The following is a 24,655-nucleotide window of genomic DNA, read 5'->3' on the forward strand; positions in this document are numbered from 1 at the left end:
TCGGTGCTATACGATCGTTCATATATATCGTGCATGAACGTTCGTCGTTCGTTTTCCAACGATAATAATTGGAAGTGTGTATGTAGCTTTAGAGTGGTTTGGGAAGAGTTTTGTGGTTTACTTAAAGATTAGCTTTAAGATAAATATCAAGAAAACAAAGGTTATGACAAGGTAACAAACTTTGGAGTTGATTGTGAGGACATTGTATGTCTAGTGGAACAAAGGAGAAGTTTTGACTTTAATTCTGCTTTACCAATATTATGTAGGCAGAGTACACACTGGTGCCATGTCCTCAGATACACAGATCATGAATAATTATTTCAAGTAATTGGAGACTGGAATCAAAGATAATGCAATAAAGAACTTTTGGCAGTTAAAAAGCACATAATGATACATAATACATAAGACAAAACATTCTCAACCAGGGTTCTGTGAAAGCCCAGGGTTACTTTAGGGATTGCTCGGGTTTCCCCACACTGTGCAGCAGCATTTGACATACAATATAGGATACTTCTTTGGTATTTTTCGACCATTCACCTATATTACCCCTACTCTCTGCAATCCACTTATATATATACCCACTCTTTGCTGGAAATAGGAGCATTGTAAGTAAAATAACAATGGTAAGTGTACCATAATATTCACATATTTTTATCTATAACATATTTCCACTGCGAAATATTCAGTATTTAAACTTCACAAAGCCATGAAGATATGAGACTAGACCAAGTTGGCAAGAAAGGCCATTCCCTTTTTACAAATGAAAACAATGCTGCCCATGAGGGTATTTTATGAAGGGAGGGTGTGATGTTAGGATGTACTTCGATAAGGTGGAATTAACCAAACCGTTCTTGTAGACCTTGTGAAAAGATCATATGAGTAAGAACAGGAAAAAGAAAGAACATTGGTTACTATAATGAGGTTCATCCATTTCTGGTCAAAGGATACTATTTGGTCACATGACTTGGAGTTCTGAGACGGCATTGGCTGGAACAATTTTATGCCCAAGTGGTGTGTAAATAAATTGTAGAAAAAAGAATAAAAAATAAAACATAACTTTAAAGTCTTTCTTTTCCAAAATGAATATTATGTTGGTGAAGTTCATACTGCTTATTGGGTCTTGCCCATTACCTATTCTGGTATTTACTCTCACTCTCTATGCACTCTCTGCATTCTAGACACAATTCACCCACCTTACAGCTCTGCCAAATGTCATACAACTATGAAACCCCTATTTAATGTACAGCACTGCGTAATATGTTGGTGCTATATAAATCCTGTTTATAAATAAATAATAACAATATGAAAGATTGTGGTGGCACCAAGTAAACCTGCTGTGGCCCATAAGTAATATGCAGCTGGAAGTGCTGGGTATAAGATAACCCATCACCAAAAAAGCCTTTCCTGAGCAATCTTTCATCACCTTTCTACCCCCCCAAAAATAATTTGTGATTTATTCAGTCTAAATTATCACATAAGGCTCTATTTATAAAACAGGGAATCTGACATTCCCTCAATATGTGGGAATAAAGTACCGCCATTAAAACATGGACCTGGAAGTTTCCTACCAGGGAATGTTTGAGGGAATGTTTTATATATAGAGTCCATAGTGTATGACTAGTTTATTATACCACACATCTATGTCTGGTACAATGAACATATATTTGTCAGGGATTATATTCTGATGTTTACTAAATACATTATAAGAAATGACAGGGACTGCTGACTACACTGGCTGCTAGCATACCATAAGAGCAGCATAGCATGACATATACTGCCAATACAGTGTAAGTGACCAGACATACGAGCATGCGCACTAAGCTCATCACGGCCACACACAGTGGGCGGAGCCAGAATACGGTCGCCAGAGTTTAGCACGCATGCGTTATACGCATCTCGGCAATCTGTCTGCTCGGAGCCGTGAGCTCCGGAACCGGAAGTTTTCCGGGATCTTCCCGACCTGGAGCCCAGCTGTCGCCTGTGGAGGAGGAGAGATGCTCGATGTGCGTATGTTTTATCAGGGTGTATGTGAAGTTTTTGCTGTGTGTACGTCACATTGCCGCTGTGTATTTACCCCACTGTGTACACTTACCGGCCCTCTGCATCTAATTCATCATACAAATGGGGTGAACATTTGTTATCATGTGTGAACATCCATAGCCTGTGCTGCATTCACTTATCAGTGATGGGTTGGATGATGTGCTTGTGTGTGGGACAGGGGAGCACATTGGGTGAATCTGGGAGGAATGGTGATGTCCCCACTTCCATCAATTATTCTACATGTCATTACTGACATTCACCACTTTCCAATGGCAGCGTGTTAATCTTAATCTGTGCAATGTTTCACTGCACTGTTTGTGCTTGTCAGTATCACTTTCTTCATCTGATCTCATAACATTCACATGCTATCATATTCATCTGATCTCACAACATTCATATGTTTGTAGCATTGACAGGGTTGTATCATATTCATCTGATCTCACAGCATTCACTTGTGTTTACCTTATTCATCCGATCTCACAGCATTCACTTGTGTTTACCTTAGGCTGTGTACACATGTGCAATAATTGTCGTTGGAAAGGATCTTTCACGATCCTTTCCATAGACTAAGGACTGCACGATGCATGAATGAGTGCTGTACATACATCACCGTTCTGCTCTATGGAGAGGGGAGAGGGAGAACGAAGGAACAGCACCCTGCTGTGCTCTCTCTCCCCTTCACTTCTATTAAGATTGTCTGTCGTCCGTGGATCCGCCAGGACGGACGATGGACGGCAGCACTGTACACACGCCAGATTCTCGTCCAATATCGGCCCTGAGCCTGTGAGGTGATTGTTAGAAATAGCATTGTGTTCAGGGATATGTATGAGTAATTTGATGAATATAATAAAATGCTGCCAAATCCATCCATGGATTCAATGATTTAATATAGCAAAATGTTTTCACTGTTTAACTGACCAAAAGGAAGCAAATAAGAAAAAGTCTGATGTTAACATTTTCATTCGTCTTGGAGCTCTATTTATGGGCACATTGACCCGGAAGAATCCCACCAGGGAATATTAGAGGGGATGTCTGATTACCTGTTTTATATATAGGGCCCTTGGTGTGCTTTGTGTATTGTGTCCAAACCCGTGCAGGAGTTTAGTTTAATACACTTCCTGTAATAAAGAGCGGTCATTGCTGCTGGGTGGTCCTGCTGCACCAAGAACCCCAGCCTTGCACAGTATATGCAGGACATACTACTTTTACAAGGTAATACCAGAATTTGTCATTTTTTTGCACACAAAGCTCATTCATCGCTATTGAAGAATATATTACAGTGAAAGTTTTTGTGCCTAGAGTTCAGCGTTTCTGAAAACAAGTGCCATTTCAATATATTAGTCTAGTGTAGCTATGTGTTGGCATGTATGTGTTGCAGAGCATCATATTCATATTGGGCTTGCCATGCATTTTGTTGCATTTATTAGCTTTGCTCCCCTTGTTTTGCCTTGTTCTATATTGACATGATTTGTCTATTCATGGCCTGAAATTGCATTGTAGCTTGGATAAGATATGATATTTCATGATTGCAGTGATCAGTGTGTACTGCCTTATCCATCAGATCAGAGTGACATGGTGTATTCACCCCAGCCTTGTACATAGACATGTGTGAGTCTTAAAAGCTTTGCTGAGGTGGGGGCAGGAGGGTGTCAATGCTTTGTTAGGGTGGGGGTGGCATATCAGGTGAAGCTTGTATCCTTTGATGCAGATAGCAATATTTGTGGCACTGTCATATAGCACAAATGCATCACTGACTGCTAGTTTGTACTGAGCCCTTCCGCCCAGTGTGCTTTTACCCCCAAAGTTGGGGGCAACTAAGAGACATCAGATACGAGCAATAAACTGCCTCTTCTAGTGCTTGTGTGGGTAAGGCTGGGTACACACGTTCAATTTCTGTTGCTGGAAATGATCTTTTGTGATTGTTTACAGCAACAAAAAAGTGACATCAACGAATGAGTGGTGTACACACAGCACCGTTATGTTCTGTGGAGAGGGGCATAAGCGAGCAGCACCCCATTGTGCTATTCTCCATTGACTTGTATAGCAATTATTTTCCATCGCACATTCATTATCCCTTTGGATGGATCCGCACTGATGTACACATGTCAGATTCTCGCCCTGAGACAGCTCATGCGAGAATTGTCTTGTGTGTGTACATAGCCTAGGGCTCAATGTATCATTATTTATTCTCATCACATGTGCTGTTCCCTAGATGATGTAGACTTCTATAATTGTTAAATGTATAAATGGACTCATATAATATTGAATCCACTTTATTCATTTTAAGTTCTGTAGAAAAGAGCTCATAAATACCAGGTCTTGGTGTTTTCACAACTTACTCTAACCTGGAGGGAAAGAAAAGTCACTGGCATTATGCTGGTAGTTGTTGAAGCTGTGTGTTTTTAGTATATTGGTATTTCTGCTGTGGGGTCTGTGAAATGACTTAGCTACATTCCAGCATGGAGCCAGAATTCTAACCTCAGTTAATTGGGGGAGGAGAGAGCTCAACCAGCAAATAGATCTCATTTCATATGATTTGTGCCACGGATCTCCATGTGAAAGAGATATACTGCTTGTGTAACGGCTGTCCCATGGTATAGACTTATTGTCATTTTGGTACCAGTTCTTGTAGCACTGTTAACCATTGAATGCTAAAATCCTTTACACCTTCTCATGGAGACTTTGATGGAATTAAATCATCCAACTGTAGGTGACACATTGGTCACAGATAACATGGTGTGTGGTAACTTGGTTATGTATCCCAGAATACGTAACAAAATAGATATAGATTTATTACAGAAATATTTCATTAATATTTCATTCATTAATTGACACTCTTTCATCTATGGGAAAATCACATGGACAATTGTGTAAGCATTTACAGGACAGGCCTTCTGCATGCAGCCCTCTGGTTTCAATGTTCAGAGTATAAAGGAGGCTGTTAGTGATAAGCTGGCAGGCATTGAGCCATCCTGTAACCATTCACCCAGCCATCTATATCAATTAGTTTCTAATTAGGCCAGGTACACATGTGCAATAATCAGCTTAGGGCTGATATCAGACGGGAAACAGGCGTGTGTACAGCGCTCAAAGCCCATCGCCTGAACGAAACATTTTCATTTTTCAGATCACATTTAAATTTATTGGAACTGTCTTATACCTGTGTTTCTGCCAACTAGGAACTGTATGCAGTATCAATTCATACTTATCAGCCTGTGTACAGTAAATGCAGATTAGGAAACTATTGATTTATTTGCAACTCAAATTTGTATAGTGGTGACATATTGTGTAGTCTAGTAATCGGAACTTACAGCCATTTACATCATTTCCTCAGCTCCCATTGGGTACTTGGTGTACTTGCTCGAATCCCCCTAGCAAATATGTACACACGTTTGGGTAAAGTCCAATAGCCGACTGGTATGGTCATTTTGTTTTTTTTGTTTTTTTGCAAACATAGAAGAGTACTCCACAAAAGCACAGACTAACCTTGGGAAATGCTTGAACTTCACTGGGATCATTTTATGGGTGGTATGTAAACCTAGAGATTTAGGACAGACCTAGAGATTTAGGACAAGAGTGCAGATTGCTTGGCATATGTTATGATCTTTTGAGTACAGAAAAGGTTACAGAGTTTGTGGAAGGCTTATAGGAGTAAAAAAAAAACAAAACAAAGACATGAAAAGCATAATTTTTTTTTATTTTATTTTATACCTGTACCTGAGCCGTTTATACAATTTAGTGGCCAATTCTGTGTGAAGGCATGGCGGATGCTTGGGTTTTATTTTTTTTTGAGGTGTGCCAATTGTTGTGTTAGACCTTAAGTGAACATGTTCCGTGTTCAGGTCTATGACTTGCCGCACACAATAATCCCTCTGTTGTACCTTTGTAATTTATTACTGCCAATGTTTTTCTAGCTCTTTGAAGTGGCTTGTGGAGAACAAACCTCCCCCTCACAATCTGATGCTGGGCTCATACTGCATAGTTACACATTTCCTATGACTGAATCCCCTGTGGACACCTACTTGCACTTAGGAAAATCAGATTCCTTCCCCCACAGTGTACAAATCCAATGTATGTAATGTTGCAGCACATAAACACATATATGCAGCTGAGTTGTAGATGTACAAGGAGGGTGACCCAGCAGGTGACTTACCCACTCCTGATTTTATTTTTATAGCATGTATTTTCTTTGCTTTGTGACTATTCTCGGGTTTCAGTTCAGGACAATACAGCAAATAGTTGGCTATAATTCCATCTCTTGTTGTTTGTGTTCTGGTGTACTTTGTCTATTGGGATTTGGTCATGCGTATCAGTGTTTTTTTTTTTTTTTTAACTGGTGTGCGTGCAAGAAGAATTCTCGTTTGAACAGTTTTTATCTATATACCATAGTGTTTACTAATTCTTTATCATTATTTCTTCAATTATTGCTTTTGATAGAACTCCTTTCTAGCAAAACATATGGTTCTTGGTAGTGGGAAATGTTAAAACCCATGTGTATTTTTTATTGGGAAAGAAAGGTTCAAGTTTAAGTTTTGAATGATGTCTTTACCCCACCGGGAAGATTCACTTTATTTGTACAGGTGATTATTGTCACCAAATCCCTGGATGGCTGGATTCGGGCCCAGGATCTTTAGCAGTCATGCAACTACTCCATTATCATTAAAATACAAAACCAGCAGCCTGATATTTTACTTGAAGCCCTGTCCCCATTCCAAGGCTGAGGCCGATTAGAGAAAGACCGAATTATGGAAGCAAAAGAGGGCTATCCAGAATTCACCTAATTGGGAATTTTTAAAAAAGAGTTTTGTAGCAGGAGTCCTTGCTTTTTTCCTTAATCCGAAATTCTGAATTCCTGTATAAATGGTCAGAACGCATCCTTATATATTATGGCAAAAACCTCTGGGGAGCACCTAGAGTTTCCCATAAAGAGGATGTATATTTATTTAGGAAAAAAGATTTAGGGAAATGTACTTGCCTTGCTATTGCAGGCCATATTATCACTGGAAAGGACTCCCCCTGACCCCCTATATACTCTACCTACCAGTGTTACCCCACCGCTCCATCTTTCTCTGCAACATTCCACAATACCTGGAGCTTCAAGGTATGGACAATCACACGAATATCTCCCTGTGAAAACGCTCAGGTCTAGCAGCCAATCATGTTAACACGGGGGAAGAAAATTGCAGACACCTGTAATTTCAATGTTAGTATGGAAGAGGACGCAGTGGCTGTGAGGGATTACTAGTAAGATAAACATAGGAGTAGATCCAATGGGCCCTTGAAAAGACCCTTTACTATTTCCAGCATGTGTGAACATTAGGCCTTGTACAGATGTCAGATGATTGTCGCTGGAAATGATCTTTCATTATCATTTCCAACGACACATAAAGGAACAAGTGTTATACACACAGTGCCATTCTGTTCAGTAGAGAGGCTGGGGGGAGGATGAGTGAACGGCACTCCATTGTGCTCTCCTCTGTTGGATTGTACAGACGTTCTTCCCATTGTTCAGAGACTAGCATTTATCCTTAGCTAGAATCGCCTGATGTGTACGTAGCTTTAGTCTATGTATACTCAGTAATTTGTTTACAATTCCTGTCTATGGCTAAGTACACACATCCTAAAATTGTTGTTAGAAAATAAATGGCTAACCACAGATCAACGATTATTCACGATTATTTATTCCACCGATAATGTACACACACTAGATACAATCGTTTGAACGATGCAGGAAGTGACGGGTACCGAAGAAAGTCTAGCGCAGAACCATCCATTATCTCTACACAACCATACATACAATAGATGATGAAAGATTGTCGCCCAAATGGATCCACTAGGACAGTCGTTCGTTTCCAGCGACATTCCTCGTTTATCGTCGTCATTGGCCTGTCGTTGTGCCCTTTTTTTGCTAAAGATTATTGAACGATCAGTTGTTAATCATTTGCTTCCAACAACAATTATTGCAGGTGTGTACGTAGCCTAAAACACAAGAAAGACAGTTGTAAAGACCCAGCATTTAGATTGCAAATTGGATGATTCCTTACATCATACTGTTTACAACTTTTGTTATTAAAGGAAACAACTTTATGTACTGTATTATATGGTAATAAAAGTATGCTTAAAATAAAGATGTTGCTTTATGTATGTGTTTGTAAAATGGCATTGTGTGGGTAGTATTTGTTCAACTAGATTTTCTTTCTTTGACTGCGTTGAGAAAAATAGTTTAAGGAAAGGTAGGTAAACAAGAGAGAGGAAGGAAAAAGGTAGAAAAAATCGTACCTTCCCACTTACCTTATCGTAACTACCAACCAGCTTGTTTATCTATTTCCAGCTTCTTTAGGAGTAATGTTCAGAAAGTTTATTGTGTCCTTAAGTTTCAGTTGTATAGTAATGTTGTTATGCAATCATCGTGGTCAAATCTGCAGTGCTAGATTACCCAACCTCTGCAATGGAGCTAGCAAGGTGCCTAGATGACTGCGTATATCTCACTGTACAATGTAAGAAAAACACACATTATGGGTTACAGGGGGTTTGGATATTTGCATGGAGAATGACTGTCATGGATATCATGTTCAGATGAATGAAACCAAATAGATATAAAAGTAACTGTGTTACTTTGCATCTTCAAATCTCCTGTCTATTAGTGTTTATACACCCTGGCTAGCAGTCCATCTTTTGACAGTAGCTGCTATTACAGCTGCTGTGTGTACAGGGCAAGCATGTGCTTCACTTTCTGGTGTTTCCTTTTAGGATTAAGAAGTATTGATGGCCAGGTAGACCAAGACCTGTTTGTTAGCGGAAGTTTGCTAAATTTTGTGTGGTGTTGTAAAGTGAGTTTGTGATGTTGGGTCGGGATAGTGTGATGCCTCTGACTTTTGAACTGTGTTTTACTATTGCTCTGTGAGTAACATAGCAGTGTTTTGTATACAGCCCTCTGCCAAGTGTGAACCATCACCTATGTGTTTACTGCAGCGGTCAGAGGAATGACCGGTCTGGACATCTGTGTTCTAGATGTCTCCACATTAGTCCTCTGGCCATATGCTGTGGAATTTGCACAAGGGGCTTTGTTTTTAGTTTGCATGTTTTTGTATTTCTTCTTCAAAACATTGAAAATATCGTACAAATTAGCACTGTGACAAAATTAGCACTCCCTTTAAAAAAGTACCTTATTTCTGGTTGGTGCCAATCCTTTATCAGGTTAGACCTGGAATTCTAATTTAAATTCTCCCAGTTTGAAATGTTGCATTTTTCAGCTTTCTGCTGTGCTAATGACTGTTTTTTTACTCTGTTATAATGCACAACATTTAGCTGATGCAGTTCCTTATTTAGCTTGTTATCACATGGCTGTGAATTGATTTAAAAGTTCCTAAGGAAATCTAGCAAAATACAATGCTTCACTACAAAGATTGAAGCCGCATACACACGTGCAATTCTTGTCGTTGGAAAGGATCTTTCACGATCCTTTCCAACGATAAGAACCGCAGATGCATGAACGAGTGCTGTACATACATCACCGTTCTGCTCTATGGAGAGGGGAGGGGGAGAGCGACGGAGCGGCACCCTGCTGCGCACTCTCCCCCTTCCCTAGCAATAGGATCGTTCATCGTCCGTGGATCCGTCAGGACGGATCCACGGACGATGAACAACCTGGGCTGTACACACACCAGATTCTCGCCTGATATCTGGCCGATGCCGATTATGGGGCGAGAAAAATTTGACGTGTGTACGTAGCTTAAAAGAGCCAACAGGATACCAATGGTCACTTGCTCTAAAGCAAAGATTGTGACAAGTATTGTATTAGTATATAATGATAAAGTAATAAAGATTGAATCCATAGAGGGGGAGTATAAAATCTGTAGCAAACATAGAAGACTTTGTCATGCTAAAATTATAGGAAATCTATTAGAAAACTTTTGGTTACCATGAATACATCTCATTCTGCACAGTGCAGTGCAACCATTTTGGCAGTAGCCTGATATTGGCTCTTTATTGTGTCGCACATAATATCTGTTCGTGTTTGATCAACATTTATGATTGTTCCAGGAAAATTCATTCAAAAGGTGGAGGCAGAGAGTGACAATTCAACACTAAATAGAAACCCTCATTGTTTACCTAAGGCTAATAGATGTGAAAAGGAAACACCTTTAAGATACACAGTCCATCTGCTTGCTTTTTATTCTACATTACAGAGAGGATCCATCTTTGTATTCTAACCTGTGTAGAGAGAGTATAGTAGTTGTATTGTCCAAGTCACTGCACTGAAATAGGTATGAAGTTCAGGACACTTAATGTCTCTCCAACATTTTAATCTTCATGCTTGTTTCTGGTCGGACACTCTTAAAGCATTATAAAACTAGTATTCCTAGAAGGAAATCAGCTACTTGTCCCCAAGACCACAAAACTCCTTGTACAACCTCTTATGATCTCTAGTCTGGAATACTCTAACCTCCTCCTCCCTGGTATTCCACTAAGCCATCTCTTTCCTCTACAATCTATTATGAACGCTGCAGCCAGACTCATCCATCCTTCCCACCACTCCTCTTCTGCCACATCTCTTTGCTGTTCCCTTAATTGAATCAAATTCAAGTTCCTGTGCTTTGCCCTTAAATCCCTCCACAGTTTTGTCACACTTACCTTTCTGCGCTGATAGAAAAATACTCCCCCAGCCGCTCTCTTCACTCCTCCAATGACCTACTAATGACTTCCTCACTCATAACCTCCTCACACGGACTGCTCCAAGACATTTCTAGAGCTGCCCGACTCTCTGCAATGGTCTTCCTCATCGTATTCAGCTTGTTCCTCCTTTCTGCTCATTTAAAAGAGCACTCAAAACCCATTTTTTCCAACTTGCCTACCCGTCTTCTTCTATCTTTTAAAACCCTTACTACTTTCCACTACTACATACCTCCCTTCCTATTGTGTGATATTTCCCCCACCTCCTAGATTGTAAGCTCCTCAGGGCAGGGTCCTCTCCTCCTGTAACACTGTCTGTATACGTATATTTGCAACCCCTATTTAATGTACAGTGCTGCATAATATGTTGACGCTGTATAAATCCTGTTTAATAATAATATTATTAATGATAATAATAATCAGCAGTGTGGTGGGCCCAGTATTTCTCCTCTGTCTGTTATGCATTTTGTGTTATATGCATCTGTGCCTTTAAATGATTTACATCCAGCCACATTCATTTTAGTGTTGGCACGGCCAAAATCACTCCAAGGCTTAGTCTACACAGACGTTCTCCCCAGCGTTTAACCTGAGGCTTTTAAAGCCCATGTCTGAAATCCCCATGCATTCCAAATGGGCTAATCTACACCAGGACGTTTCCTTGAGGCATGATTATGAGCTTTATCTTAAACGTTGCTTGCAACGTTTAAAAAATGAAAACGCATGGTTAAAGCTGGAAAACGCCCAAAAACCCGGGTAAACGATTTCATTGACTTCAATGGTATGTTTTAAGCACTAAAAGCGTAAACCCGTTAAAAACATGAGAAAACGCAGCATAGGCGTTTTCCAGCATTTTAAAGCTTACCTAATAAAAGTAATAAATAAAATATTAAATAATAAAAGTGTTTAAAAAACGCAATAAAACTCCATAGGAACGTTTACATGTGTTTTTAAAAACGTCCGTGTAGACCCAACCTAAAGAATCTACCTGCTTACTACAAAAAGAAAAAAAAAAAACATGTGTATAAATATTATTTATTTATTTTAAAGCACTAGATTTTTTTTGTCCTTGTTTATTTAAATGTTATTTATGTGTTTTAAGGACCTGTGTATAACATTTACATATTGATTTTGGCATTTGTTTGGGGAGGATTTTGAGTGTCTGAATTTTTGATCAGGATGTTATTGAGCTGTGTTTTGTATTACTCCCTACAGATTAGTGTGAATGCACATCTAATGTATCTAAAACTGTTTCCCAAACACAATTTATTTCCCTGTCAATTGTTTCTGGGTTTGAAGCCATTGTACACTAGTACTAATGGATTTGATTGTATTGAAAGGATAGATTGCAGAACATCTCCCCTGCTGATTGTTACATAGATCAGTTGATTTATGCCAAGCTCACAATGGCTGATTTTTAAATCCAATCAGTAATCCAACAAAATCATTCAATTGCAGGAATCTGAAGTGAAAAGCACACCAATCACCAGTGTTGTTTAATGGAGGATTCAGCTAATCTGAAATAGAACTCCTATTTGTTGGATCATCCTTAGCATGGTTCTTTGGTTCACCCTATTACACGAACGATCAGAATATCATACATGTGTGTGCCATGTTCTGGGACGGACAGGCAGGTTGGTTTCAGATTGATAAATCCAATGCACCAGATGATAAAGTACAAAAAAGTGCATTTCTGCTTGCTTGTGTAATAAACCCAATGATTCATATTTTTTACCTTGCAGTTACCCTGTATATGCGTTTTTCAGTTCACTACCATATCAGCTGTGTGTTGATCTGGATTGGCACCTTAATGCACCAATATTTACTTATCTGTGCCTTGTGGTATACAGGTGCATTTAAAGAATAGGGGTCAATTGGATAAAAAAAATGAATAGGTTAACTTACATGGGCATGCTGTAAAAGAATATCAAAATCCTTTTTTGTCATTGTCACCTTTTAGTGACCACCTACTGTAAGTGACCCCAGCACACAGCCATCTGCAGAGTATTCCAGTATACCGAAAAACTTTTGATTATAAAAAAAAATTCATAGGCAGTACTAGACATCTAAACAGAATGGTTACAGTCAGCCCTGGTCAGAAATGATCAGTAAATTTGTGACATTGCATGAGGATAGAGTAAAAGAGCTCTACTAACAGTTGTGTGCATTTCTTTCTTAGCCATCATACATATTTTTCTATGTGTGCAGCTAAGATGTTCATAAATATATTTACTATTGGACAGCTGCTGTAGATGGGGGAGGGAGAACAGGATCCCTCTTTTGTCTGTCATTTCCAAGGAATTCCAAATATTAGGGACGTTTAATGTCTGTCAGAATCCCTGCAGTCTTATGTGAGATTCCTAATAAGGAAGATCTGTCCAGGCGATGCAAGCTGGAGTCTCGGCATCATCTGCGTGGTTTAAACTCAAATCCTTTTACCTTTTTCACCCTTCCGATGTGGTTACAAGGCTGAGGGCAGAAACAGATGACGTGCCATATTCAAAGCGTTTGGCGATGCGAATGCTGCGCACTTCTATTGGATTGCAGTGATTTTTGAAAGGTGAGAGGGAGGGGAGTAGATGCCATATTTATCCCGTAGTGTTATAGCAGAGTGGTATCAGACATAGTCCAGAACAGCTTTCCTACATGTGTTCTCCTAGGAGCACCCAGACTAACAGCAGGTACTGAGAATGTATTTTCTTGTGTTTTATTTCAGGGTACAGTGTGCAGATTCCGGGCAGAACTAGTGGTATTAAAACTCACGTCTGTCCGGAGTATATATTGTCTTCATTCACATTTACCATTTATAGTATGTGAATGTTAGTTGTTATACATGTTTTCTGAACTTTCTGATTGACTGACCTGAACTAAAGCTAGGTACACACTTCCAATAACTATCATTAGAAAACGAACGATTACGACCGATCAAGGATAATGCACGAATGTATTTCAACGATCGTATTGTGCACAGTTCTGTACATACTGTAACCATACGATTGTTCAAATATAAACCACCAATAGTGTACACACGCTAGAAACAATCATTTGAACCATGCAGGGAGTGACATGTAAAGGGGAAAGTGTATTGCAGAAACATGCACTATCACTGAACGACTGTACACACGATAGATAGTTAACGATCGTCGGCCAATCAAATCTGCCGTGACGGTCGATCATTTCCAACGACAATCCTCGTTCGTCGGCGTAGTTGATCACCTTTTTCTGAATGATTTTCCACCGATCGGTCATTGGTTGTTCATTTCTAACGATAATTATTGGAAGTGTGTATGGAGCTTAAGTGTAAGAATTGGGTTCAGAACAAATCAAGTCCTAAACGACATACTTGTTAATGTCACTAAAAAGCCAGAGGATCAGCATGGCAGCCAGACATATAACATTGTCATCAGTGGCAGCCCCAATCATGCTGCTATGATAGGCTTCCCATACAGATTCATAACATGGCTATAGACTGGGTTTCATTAAAAGTTGTGGAGTTTTTCCAGTTTTTCTCTTTTCATCTGCTGGGATTTGTCTATGATACAGAAAGTGGATGTGATTTACCTGTACATTGTGCAGTCTGATACTTTCAGGAGTCTGATACTTTCACTAAGGTCTGATGTCCTTAGCATTGAAATTGTTATCATACTAAAGCAGGAATACTAAAATGGCTGTGGGGGACAGTGACATAATTAAGGGAAGCTTTTTTACAAATCTATAAAAAGTTTCAACAACTTTTAAAAGAAAAAATGAGCCTGGAGTTGGACTTGTTAAGACTTGGAGATTTGAACAAAGATAGTTTTGTATCACTGGATTCAAAAAGAATTTCGTGCAATGCTTTATCACCAAAGGTTACCACAAAGCAAACATAAATATACATTCAAACTGTGGAGAATGTTTGTATAATCTGTGTCAGTAACAGCCTTTTTTTTTTTTTTTTCAAAATAGAAACCTATTAGTATTCATTGATCAGTTGTACAAGAAAACTACCTTACATATTGAGAAACATAGGATTGCTTGTGATAGCTTAAAGATTATTTGAGAACATTCTAGTTTTTTTGAGCACAAGCTACAGCCTGTGTAATTGTTGCTATCCCTTTTATCTGTAATTTGGCATTGATCCATGAGTACCGTACAGCTCTAATTAGCTGCATGTAGACAACAGGGAGCCTTAAAAATGTTTTGTAACCTGGTAGGCCACAACTTGTTCTCGCTGGGTTTTTAAAGACCAGTAAATGATGGCCCTAAGTAATGTATGTTTAACAGTAAATCAAAAGTTGTGTAATATCTTCTTTTTAAGCACTTGTCTGTATAAAATAGTTTTTGTACAGGTGTGTGTTTCAGACGCCATGGCATGGCGTTGTGCAAGTTAGAGATTGGGTTCCATTAAAAACACACAAATGAAAGCATGTAGCCTGTGTGAAATATATCTAGTTTATTAAAGTAGAACCATAGCCTGATGCAAAGCTAAATTATAAATGCTTCATGTTTGTCCTAAAAACTGTGCAGAGCCCCACAAGTACCCATTGAGCTTGCCAATGAAGTCCATCTAATGTAGCTCTCTGTGATGGGGTGGCAACAGGGCTGCATCGCTCCTGGATTTAGAGCATGATCTGTACACTCTTGTAGGTTGTGTCTGCTTCCACTACTGTGGGATGAGAAAATGTTTTTGGGTTGTGGCTATGATCATTCTCATTACTGATTCACATCTTGTAGGTCATATGGCACCTGGACACACCTAGTCTTGTCCACTGCCATCTGGGTGACCACACAGCCTATAAATTCCTCAGTGTGTGCTAGGGGAGACAAATGGAGGAAGATATGGCTCAGTCAGGGAAGGTAAAGGGATTTTATTTTGTGTGGTTTACAAGGACTCTGCTTCACATAATACCTGGTCTTGGTACTCATTTATACAGTCATACAGCAGTCTTTAGTTGTACTTTGAAAAATAGGTATGGTTCTGTGATGATTGCCAATAAATGAGATGATTACTGTATACTGTTACTTTTCCACCTTTGATGTTACTTGTGTAATACCTTAGTGAGTAATTGTTCACTTCTTTTACTATATATCCAATAATTTTGGAATTACAAATAAAAAAATAGGTATCCTGTTACAGAAGTATATCCACAGAAGTATATCCAAAGATTTTTGCCATAATCTGCAACTATTGAGTTTCTGCATCTACCTTTAGAAGATGACAACAATTCAGATCTACCGGATCCTTTTAATTTCCCTGGTTATGGCTCTGCTTGCATTTATAAAGCAGAATGCAGATCCCTGTCAATATTCCAGTATTAAAATTTACATTAAAAAGCTTTTAAAATTTCTGTGATAAGCAAAGATTAGGTTGCAATGAAATATTAGCTTGTTTTAATGTTGTATTCTTTCTTGGACACAGATTCAGCTGTAAATGCATCACAAACAGGCCTCCCAGGATGAGGAAAACAAGCAGGAGTGCAGGCTCCGTTCCCAAAGTACCTGCCTCAAATAAACCACAGGGCACTGAAAGAGCAAAATCCGAGAGCAACGCGCCTACTTCATCCAAAATATCCCGCCCAGGATCATCCTTGTCAAAGGTAAAATAATAAGCTTTGGTCATGTTATAAGAAAGAGTGTTCTGTAATGAGATTATTATTATTATTTAGATTATTAAACAGGATTTATATAACGCCAGCATATTACGCAGCACTGTACATTAAATAGATTAGATTGTTTAGTTAAGCTACCATTTGCAATTATAGCTGTTACCTGTCACACCTGAGGATCCTGATTTCTAATTCTTAGAACCAATGCTAGTTCAGAACAGGTATATCGCTAGATTTCTGAAATCGCTCTGTAATTGCTCTGTAAACTAGTAACTGGCACTACTTTCATAGGCTGAATTGCCTCTATCGTTGTCTGGGATCAATAATTGTAATGGCCATCCTCAATGGATCTGCCTAAATGGGACATGTCATTTTTACTCATTTCAAATGACATTTCTCTCGGCTTGATGTATGACCAATCAGATACTCTAGTAATTGTACTGGTTGTAGTAACTTGCTGAAAAGAAAACACGTGCCTTACTATGATGTAATGATGATTATACCGTTATGCAGTTTTTCCTCCCCTGTGCAAACATTCTGGACACAAGCGCTTTCTTCATGGATTTCCCTCCCTCTGTGTACAAAAAAGTGTCTCTTACTAGATGATGGCATGAAATATTTATGTTCTGGTCAATATGTGTTACAGCAGGACTTCCCCACCCATGGGGTGAAAACAGTTTACCCGTGGCTTTTTGGCTTGTTTGCAGTTCTTCTGCAATTTGCTTTGCTGCCTAAGCTACACAGAAAATATTGAACAGGCACATAGATTGTTTTGCTAGTACTGGGATTTTTTTTCACTACACCAGTTGAAGAATCTGCGTGCCCTTTCGCTCCTTCCTGTGCAACATTGCAGTTCCCATGTGACTGAGAAAATATAGCCAGATGCTATTGGGAAAAGGCTTTGCCTGGGGAAGGTCCTTGTAGACAACTATCAGAAACAGATTGTATCCATCACACTAATGGAAGGCCAACATCATCTAGTTAAGTGACCCCGTTTGTACAGTCAAAATGGGGAAAATGCAGAGGCGGTTATGTTTAGAAAATGTTGCTTGTGTCTTTTTAAATATTACTTTACAAGCTGTAGCGGTTTGTGGCACAGTAGCTGATATACAAAGATGGTGATTATCATTTATTTCCAAAGTCTGTGTAAAGAGAAACAACTTATTTATATGTATTTACATACAAGTGATTTTGTTCAACTCCTAAACAAGAAAAATTGTTTGTCAAACATCCTGTTTCCATAAATAAATAACGCATGTAAACCAGGAGCAGTACATCAACCAATGACAAATATAGCTCTGTGTAAGAAGGGGTCAGACCCGCCTCATTATTACAAATCTGTCATTAATATTGCTGAACATTTTTCCAGAAATGCTGTTTCCAAAGAGTCCCAGCTTTCTGGTTTTATTGTAGCTGACTTTCCATATATGCTCATGCTGTTTTATGGTCCTCCTTAACAGCTTTTTGGCTCAAGTCACCCTTGTTAACTTTCCCCCTCTTCTCTGGTATGTATTCTATAAACTTTCACCTGCACACCCCCTCTACCCATGAGATGTGTTTTTTTTAATGGTCTATTCAAACAATTTACAATGCATGAAGTTACCAAGTAGCATAGAAAATCCTGCATTGTCATAATTTTTTTTTATTATTAAAAAATAGTTGCATTGAACCTTTTGAGCACTTTTTATAACATTGTGTACTTAATGCACGCTTTTTAAAATTTCCTTGGTTTTCCTGCACGGTGCACATGCCACTAGATGGTGCTCCTACTATTTTTTTAAACCCGGTATATTCTGGAGTGTTTTGTATGTCTGTACATGAGCGCATACTACTGTATGTACATACAGATCCCTGAAACAGATTGTGTGTGGTTGATGTCTACACATATCTTTTTAATTGGTCTCAATGGTGGGGGGGAAAGTGGCATGTTTTTATTTTTTTATGCAGGCAACAAGTGTATGTTCACAACACTGCAAAATTCCCTATTAATATTGTAAATGTAGGATTTAACAATAAATAAATAAACCTATTCTACAACCTACAAAAGGTATAAACAGAAAATTACGCTATTTGGTATAAAAGGTAGTTCATTGTAAAAAAAAAAAAAATCTTATGCAATAGCACAGCAAAAAAACAAAGTCCTAAAGCATCAATAAACTCTCTCTAAGTTAGACATTTCCTAATTTATTATCCAGGAGTCTTAGCAGAAGGACAAAGAAAAAGGCTGTGTTTAAACCATTAAACGTTCAAGGCCAAGCAACTTGCCTATGCACAAAAGTGCAATTACTGCTGTGCAGAAAATTGTCCAAAGCATTGTCCAAAATTGAATTGTTTACCTGAAACACAGAAGGCAGCTTGTTTGCTGATGTCTTGTAGGGCAAAACAGGGGTAAGTGTCTGTAAGCAGCTGTGAGGATTGATGCAGGTTTGTAGTTACATTTCTGCACATAGAATTGGAGTTTTGGCCAGAATGAATGTTCTCTCTAATTCTGCCAAATACGGGTACAATACCATTATATCATCATGCAATACTATCATGGAGGCAGGAGGATTAAGGACTTAACAAAGTTAAACCAAAGTTATAATGAACTATCATCAACAAAATGACCAAGCAGCAGTCCTGTAATGTCCTGTAAGATGGTATGTCCCCTAGAGAGCCCGGATCTCAACATCATTGGGCCAGTCCCGAATTACACCAAGGGAAAGAATTAACTGACAGCCTAAATTCACCAAATAGCAGTGGTTTGTTCTCTAGATCAGCGGTCCCCAACCTGTGGAGAAAATTTTGGTGGACTGCAGCTCTGTCCGGTGCACCCCCCAGCAGAGTCAGGAGAAGGCCCCGGATAGGGGGGCTGCACTGGACAGAGCCACGGACCATGTCTCTCCTATGCAGTGGGCATGGGAGAGACACAACCCACCCACTCTCCCATTGTAAATATTGGTTTGATTAAAATTTATTTTGTTTATGCTCTTTGTAGGTTGACAATAAATAAAAACAAAATGTAATTGTTGCCTTCAAATTTTACTCAAACAATGTACGAAGGGGTGCAAATATATTTTATTTTGTGTCTTTATATTTTTGTTTGACACTGTAGAAATATTGCTGTCATTTGGGGTGCTTTGGTTTCTGAGTTGCTAAGTTGTTAGCCTAACCATCTCCCTTTCCTTCCTCAAGTATTGCATGGCTTGGGTCTGATGCCCTGTTCACATCAGTGTGCAAAATTCACACTGCAGCACTGCTTCAGAAAATAGAATGAATTCAACAGTTTGCATGTCTTTTGGTACTGTTCAACAAAAGGCATCTTCAGGAAAATGCCCTGTGCTGCACTCCGCGATCTGCTGGAATCGCATGAGCATGTGCACCTTGACATTTACTGTAACAATAAATTATTAAGTATAAATGTTTTTTAGAATGATATAGGAAGCACCTCTAAAAAAAAGGTAGACCGATCTTTAAGAAGTGGTCATAAATAAATTGTACAGTAAACATATATTGTATTGGGATAGGTGTTTGTGGAAAATATGGCTAAAGAGATATTTCCATAATGGGTCACAATGGGATGAATATAGCAGTTTTGTCCAACATAAACCTTTAAAGAGAATAAGTCACAGATCTACCGTATTTATTCGAGTATAACGCGCAAAATTTTATACCAAAAAAAGAAATCAAAGTTTGGGTGCGCGTTATAAACGAGGGCTGGGGTGGCAGTGGCGGCCCGGCCATTGAGGGCGTACGCGAATTGTGAGTTTGCACTGCGCCTTTTCCGGGCTGCAGCCACTCACTGTACGCGACGCGGTGACGTTTTTTTTTCCTTCGCCCTCGCGTACAGTGAGCGGCTGCAGCCCGGAAAAGGCGCAGTGCAAACTCACAATTCGCGTACGCCCTCAATGGACCGGCCGCCACTGCCACCCCAGCCCTGCCAACCCCGAATTGGGTTTGCCGCTTCATTTCCTCGCCCACACGTTACGGTAAGCATTGCCGCTAATTTTATTTCGGTATTGTGTTTATATCAGTTTAAGTTGTTAATAAATGATTTTTATCATGGCCGCACGTGTTCAATAATATTTTTTGTCAATTAAAATGCTTGGTGTAAACAAAATTTTATACCGATGTTTAATCGAAAATTAGGGGTGCGCGTTATACACGAGTGCGCGTTATACTCGAATAAATACGGTAAATGCTCATGTAAGTCCTAAATTGTTTAAACATCTCTTTGATGTATGTGGTATTTTGCCCCTTGTTGACCATAACATTTTTAGCCTGAGTTGGTCTCTTGCCTTGCACCTGAATACTAGATAGCTGGTGACCTGTCAGCCACCTGGATCTAAACAATTTAGGCAAATTACTTAAAGCTAAGTAAGAAGGAAAAACATTCCATCAATGTATCAATGAATGCTATCACAGCTGCTTATAACAGAAACACATCTTGACAGGTTTGCTATGTAGGACAGCAAGGATTTATGTTACCGTATAACAGATTGTTCCTGAAGAATGACCTTTATTGCAGCATTGTTTAATGAAAGTGGTAAAATACCAATAAATATATCAAATTTTATTAGGTGGGTTTACATCTACTTTTATTACAAAAATCTGTTAACTGGGACCTTTAAAAAAGAACCAGTTACAAAAGAAAGTACCCTTTGCCATAGCAAGGTTAGAAATGTTGCATTCCTGTTACATTTTTCCAAATATTACAATGTTTCTTATTAGTTTTTTATTGTTTTTAGGCCAAGAGTAATGATGATCTCCTGGCTGGTGTGCCACCCACAAGCAACAGTGTAAAGGTGAAGAAGAGCAGTGCTGCAACCAACGCTAGTTCTGGAGCAACAATGAGTGGAACAGATGGAAGAGCAAAAAGCAGTGCAGGTAAATGTATACATCTTCAAAAAATAACTCTTAAAGCACTTTACTCTTGTATACCCCTGAACTGAATTTGTATGAAACAATTTACTGATTTGTGGAATACCAGGCCCTGTAAGGTTGCTTACTCTAAGTTTTCTTTTCCCATGTTGATGTTTGGCAGATTATTATGATTTAGTCAATCAAACCAAGTTATGCTCAGATAACTTTAAGATTGAAGTAAATATTTGTGTGTGGTGGTTATTTTAGAAAAAAATACTTATAAGAGCCCTGCCACCTCTATTTGGAAACTGTAAATGGACAGCAAGTATGTTACTGTATAGATATTTAACATCTCTTCCAAACAGGTGCAGTAGAAAGCCATGGCAACTTGGTAAATGGTAACTTTTTTATGCAGCCATTGTGAAATATTGTTTTTTGATCCCATTTCTGCTCTAAGGTCTGTTTGATTATATGCAAAATAAGGTGGAACTAAACCTTAAATTGCAAGCCAGGTGGAACTAACCCTTAAATTGCAAGCCAGGATCTTTAATCTGAGCATCTTTTCATGGTTGGCCATCTCAAATCGCCAGGCCAGAATGAGATAACTTCTGCATACTTATTTTTATAAAGCTTCAAAATACAAGGCCAGCAGTCTGCCGCACATCCACTTCATGTTTGGTATGTGTAAATTCTTTAAGCATGAATATTCTGGACACATTCTTAGTTATATGCTGATTTGTAAAATAATATTGTTAAACCTAAGTGTCTCTTGAGATTTAGTGTTGCTGTGTTTGTTTCATACAGGCAGCAACTCCATCAGTAAAAGAAGTAGCTCATCTGGGGCAAAGGAAGCGGGATCTTCCCGGGAAAGAGTCAGAGAGAGATCTCGTTTAAATGCTATCAAGAAACCACAAGGATCTGGTGTTAATGCAGGAGAGGTAACAGCCCCCACTAAACGATCTCGAGCTCGTGCAGAGTCTGATGTTCTTCGTATGAGCAAATCCAAATCAGATAACCAGATCAGTGATCGCGTTGCTCTTGAAGCCAAGGTGAAGGACCTGCTTAGTCTTGCCAAAAACAAAGATGCTGAGATTTTGCTTCTCCGTACAGAGCTAAGGGATATCAAATCACAGCTTGGACTTGACATTTCTGACAAGAGTTCTGAAGATCCCCCTGTTTTGCAGTTACAAGAACAGAATGCTGTTGTGCGGGAAGAACTCCAACAGCTGAAAAATGAGAACAGAATGCTTAAGGATCGGCTAAATGCATTGGGTTTTTCATTGGGTCAACAAGTTGATGTTACAGAGAAGCTTTACTGTTACCAACCCATGGATATGGCTGCTGGCAGCCACAGTGACTGTGGAGGGGGCACTTTAGCTTCATCTGTGGAGGGCTCTGCTCCTGGGTCCATGGAGGACCTTTTGAGCCAGGATGAGAGCACACTGACTGGTGAAAGGAGGAGTAGTTCTATGGATAACTTAGATAGTGAATGCAGTGAGGTTTATCAGCCACTCACATCTAGTGATGATGCTTTGGATGCCCCATCTTCATCCTCTGAATCAGAAGGTCTACCAAGTACTGAGCGTTCACGAAAAGGTAGCAGTGGCAACGTGAGTGAGGTGTCAGTAGCTTGTCTGACGGAGCGTATTCACCAAATGGAAGAGAACCAACATAGCACAGCTGAGGAGCTACAAGCCACTCTTCAGGAGCTGGCTGACTTGCAGCAAATTACACAGGAGCTAAATAGTGAGAATGAACGGTTGGGTGAAGAAAAGGTCATTTTAATGGACTCTCTTTGCCAGCAAAGCGACAAGTTGGAACTGTTCAGTCGCCAATTGGAGTACGCACGAGCACTCCTTGATGAGCACCATGTACAGTACTCTCTGGATGAGGACCTTAAAAGTAACCGTCACTTAGAGCTTGAGCAGCGATACATGGAATTGGTTGAAAGTAGCCGCTTTGAACGAGAGCAGTTGTTGGGTGTCCAACAGCACTTGAGCAACACTCTCAAGATGGCAGAACAAGATAACAAGGATGCTCAAGATGTGATTCGAGCACTCAAAGAGCGGAACCACCATATGGAGCGTATTGCTGAAGCTGAACAACATGCAAAGCAAGCATTAGCAGCCACTCTAGAAGAGTATAAAGCATCCCTTAATACAGAGCAGGCTGAATGTACCCGTCTTAAGTCTCAATTGGAGCAAGAGAAACAACGAGTGGCAGAACTGTACTCTATCCACAGCTCAGATGATGCAACTCACATCCAGAACCTACTGGAAAGTGTGCGTTCTGATAAAGAAAAAGCAGAAGCTCTGGCAGGGAACTTGCAGGAGGAGTTGCTGCATGTACAGAGTGATCTCAGACGTATGCAAGATGCCTTTGATAAGGTAAAAATGTTATTACTGAGTGATATACACAAATTACAATGTGAAATTGTTTATTGGAGTGCCTCTGTCAGATCTTAGTGTAAATTGTTATATTTAGGTAACATGGTGTATGCTTGCAATAGAATTTGACTTTTTCTTATGAATGTCTTTAGCTGGAAGATGAATACAGAGTATTCCGTGAAGAAGCACAAAAGCAGGTGTCAGAATTGACCCTGGCACTTGATAAAGTAAGGAGTGAATTGGAGGAAAAGGAGACGGAGCGCAGTGATATGAAGGAGACCATATTTGAACTGGAAGATGAAGTGGAACAGCACAGAGCTGTGAAGCTGCATGACAACCTCATCATATCTGACCTGGAGAGTAAGTAGTGTTCTTGCTTGCAAATATGAAAAGATACATCATTCACAAGCTTACTTCCTTTTCACTCTAATCCTATGAGAAACCATTAAAACTTTTAATACCTTCTGAATGACTGACTGGCTAATTGCATATATATTTGAGATAATGCAAGACTTGCAGAAATGCATTTTTTTTACCTGGCTTGGATAAGCATAAATCTGAATATTTTCACTTGTAACATTTATTTAAAGTGGCCCCCTCCTCTTCTGTCTTTATTACCGCAGCAGTAAAGACAGAGTGGGAGCGCAGAGCCTGATGGGATTTGGCTGCTGCTCCTGCTCATGAGGATCTTAGGCATGCACAGAAGAAGCTTTTTCTTCAATGGGGGTAAAAAAAAATGCCGATCTCACAGATGAGCAGTGGATCAGCACACCCCACCCCCAACCCATTTACCGCAGGTTATGTAAGCAGAAGGCAGAAAAAGTGTAAAAAAGAATGGTGCTTCTTCCGCATTAGGACGAAGACGTTTAACTGGACATCGTGGGACCCAATCCCGGAAAGCTCTGGAGAGATCTGCAGAGGTAAAGGTGACTTTTTTTTAAAGTTCTGCATTAAGGGCATTTTTTATAAACCCTACATTTTTAGCTGCTGTGTTTTTCAGGCCCTTATAAAAGCAGAATTTTCATTAGAAATGACTTTTTGGCTTAATACTGTGATCCACTTTGTTTTGTATTTATTTTTAGTACCTTTTAATTGATATTTTTCTTTTTGCCTAGTTGATCACTGACATGT

General features: G+C 39.3%; 1 protein-coding gene across 3 annotated transcripts in view; it reads left to right on the forward strand.

The window, feature by feature from the left end:
- Positions 1–1,878: 1,878 nt before the first annotated feature.
- SPECC1L (sperm antigen with calponin homology and coiled-coil domains 1 like) overlaps positions 1,879–24,655 on the forward strand; it is a 43,532-nt gene continuing 20,755 nt past the window's right edge. Inside the window, exons 1-5 of one of the 3 annotated variants that reach the window (XM_072415557.1) lie at positions 1,879–2,003; positions 16,109–16,286; positions 21,023–21,161; positions 21,942–23,524; positions 23,677–23,884. In XM_072415557.1, the coding sequence (XP_072271658.1) occupies positions 16,146–16,286; positions 21,023–21,161; positions 21,942–23,524; positions 23,677–23,884 (2,071 nt within the window). In that variant the 5' untranslated portion in view covers positions 1,879–2,003; positions 16,109–16,145. Of the gene's footprint in view, positions 2,004–12,844; positions 13,271–16,108; positions 16,287–21,022; positions 21,162–21,673; positions 21,816–21,941; positions 23,525–23,676; positions 23,885–24,655 lie in introns of those variants that run through there. The other 2 variants (XM_072415558.1, XM_072415559.1) reach the window with 2 other exon arrangements.

Source organism: Pyxicephalus adspersus, chromosome 6 (assembly GCF_032062135.1).
Source record: "Pyxicephalus adspersus chromosome 6, UCB_Pads_2.0, whole genome shotgun sequence".
Classification (NCBI taxonomy): Eukaryota; Metazoa; Chordata; class Amphibia; order Anura; family Pyxicephalidae; genus Pyxicephalus; species Pyxicephalus adspersus.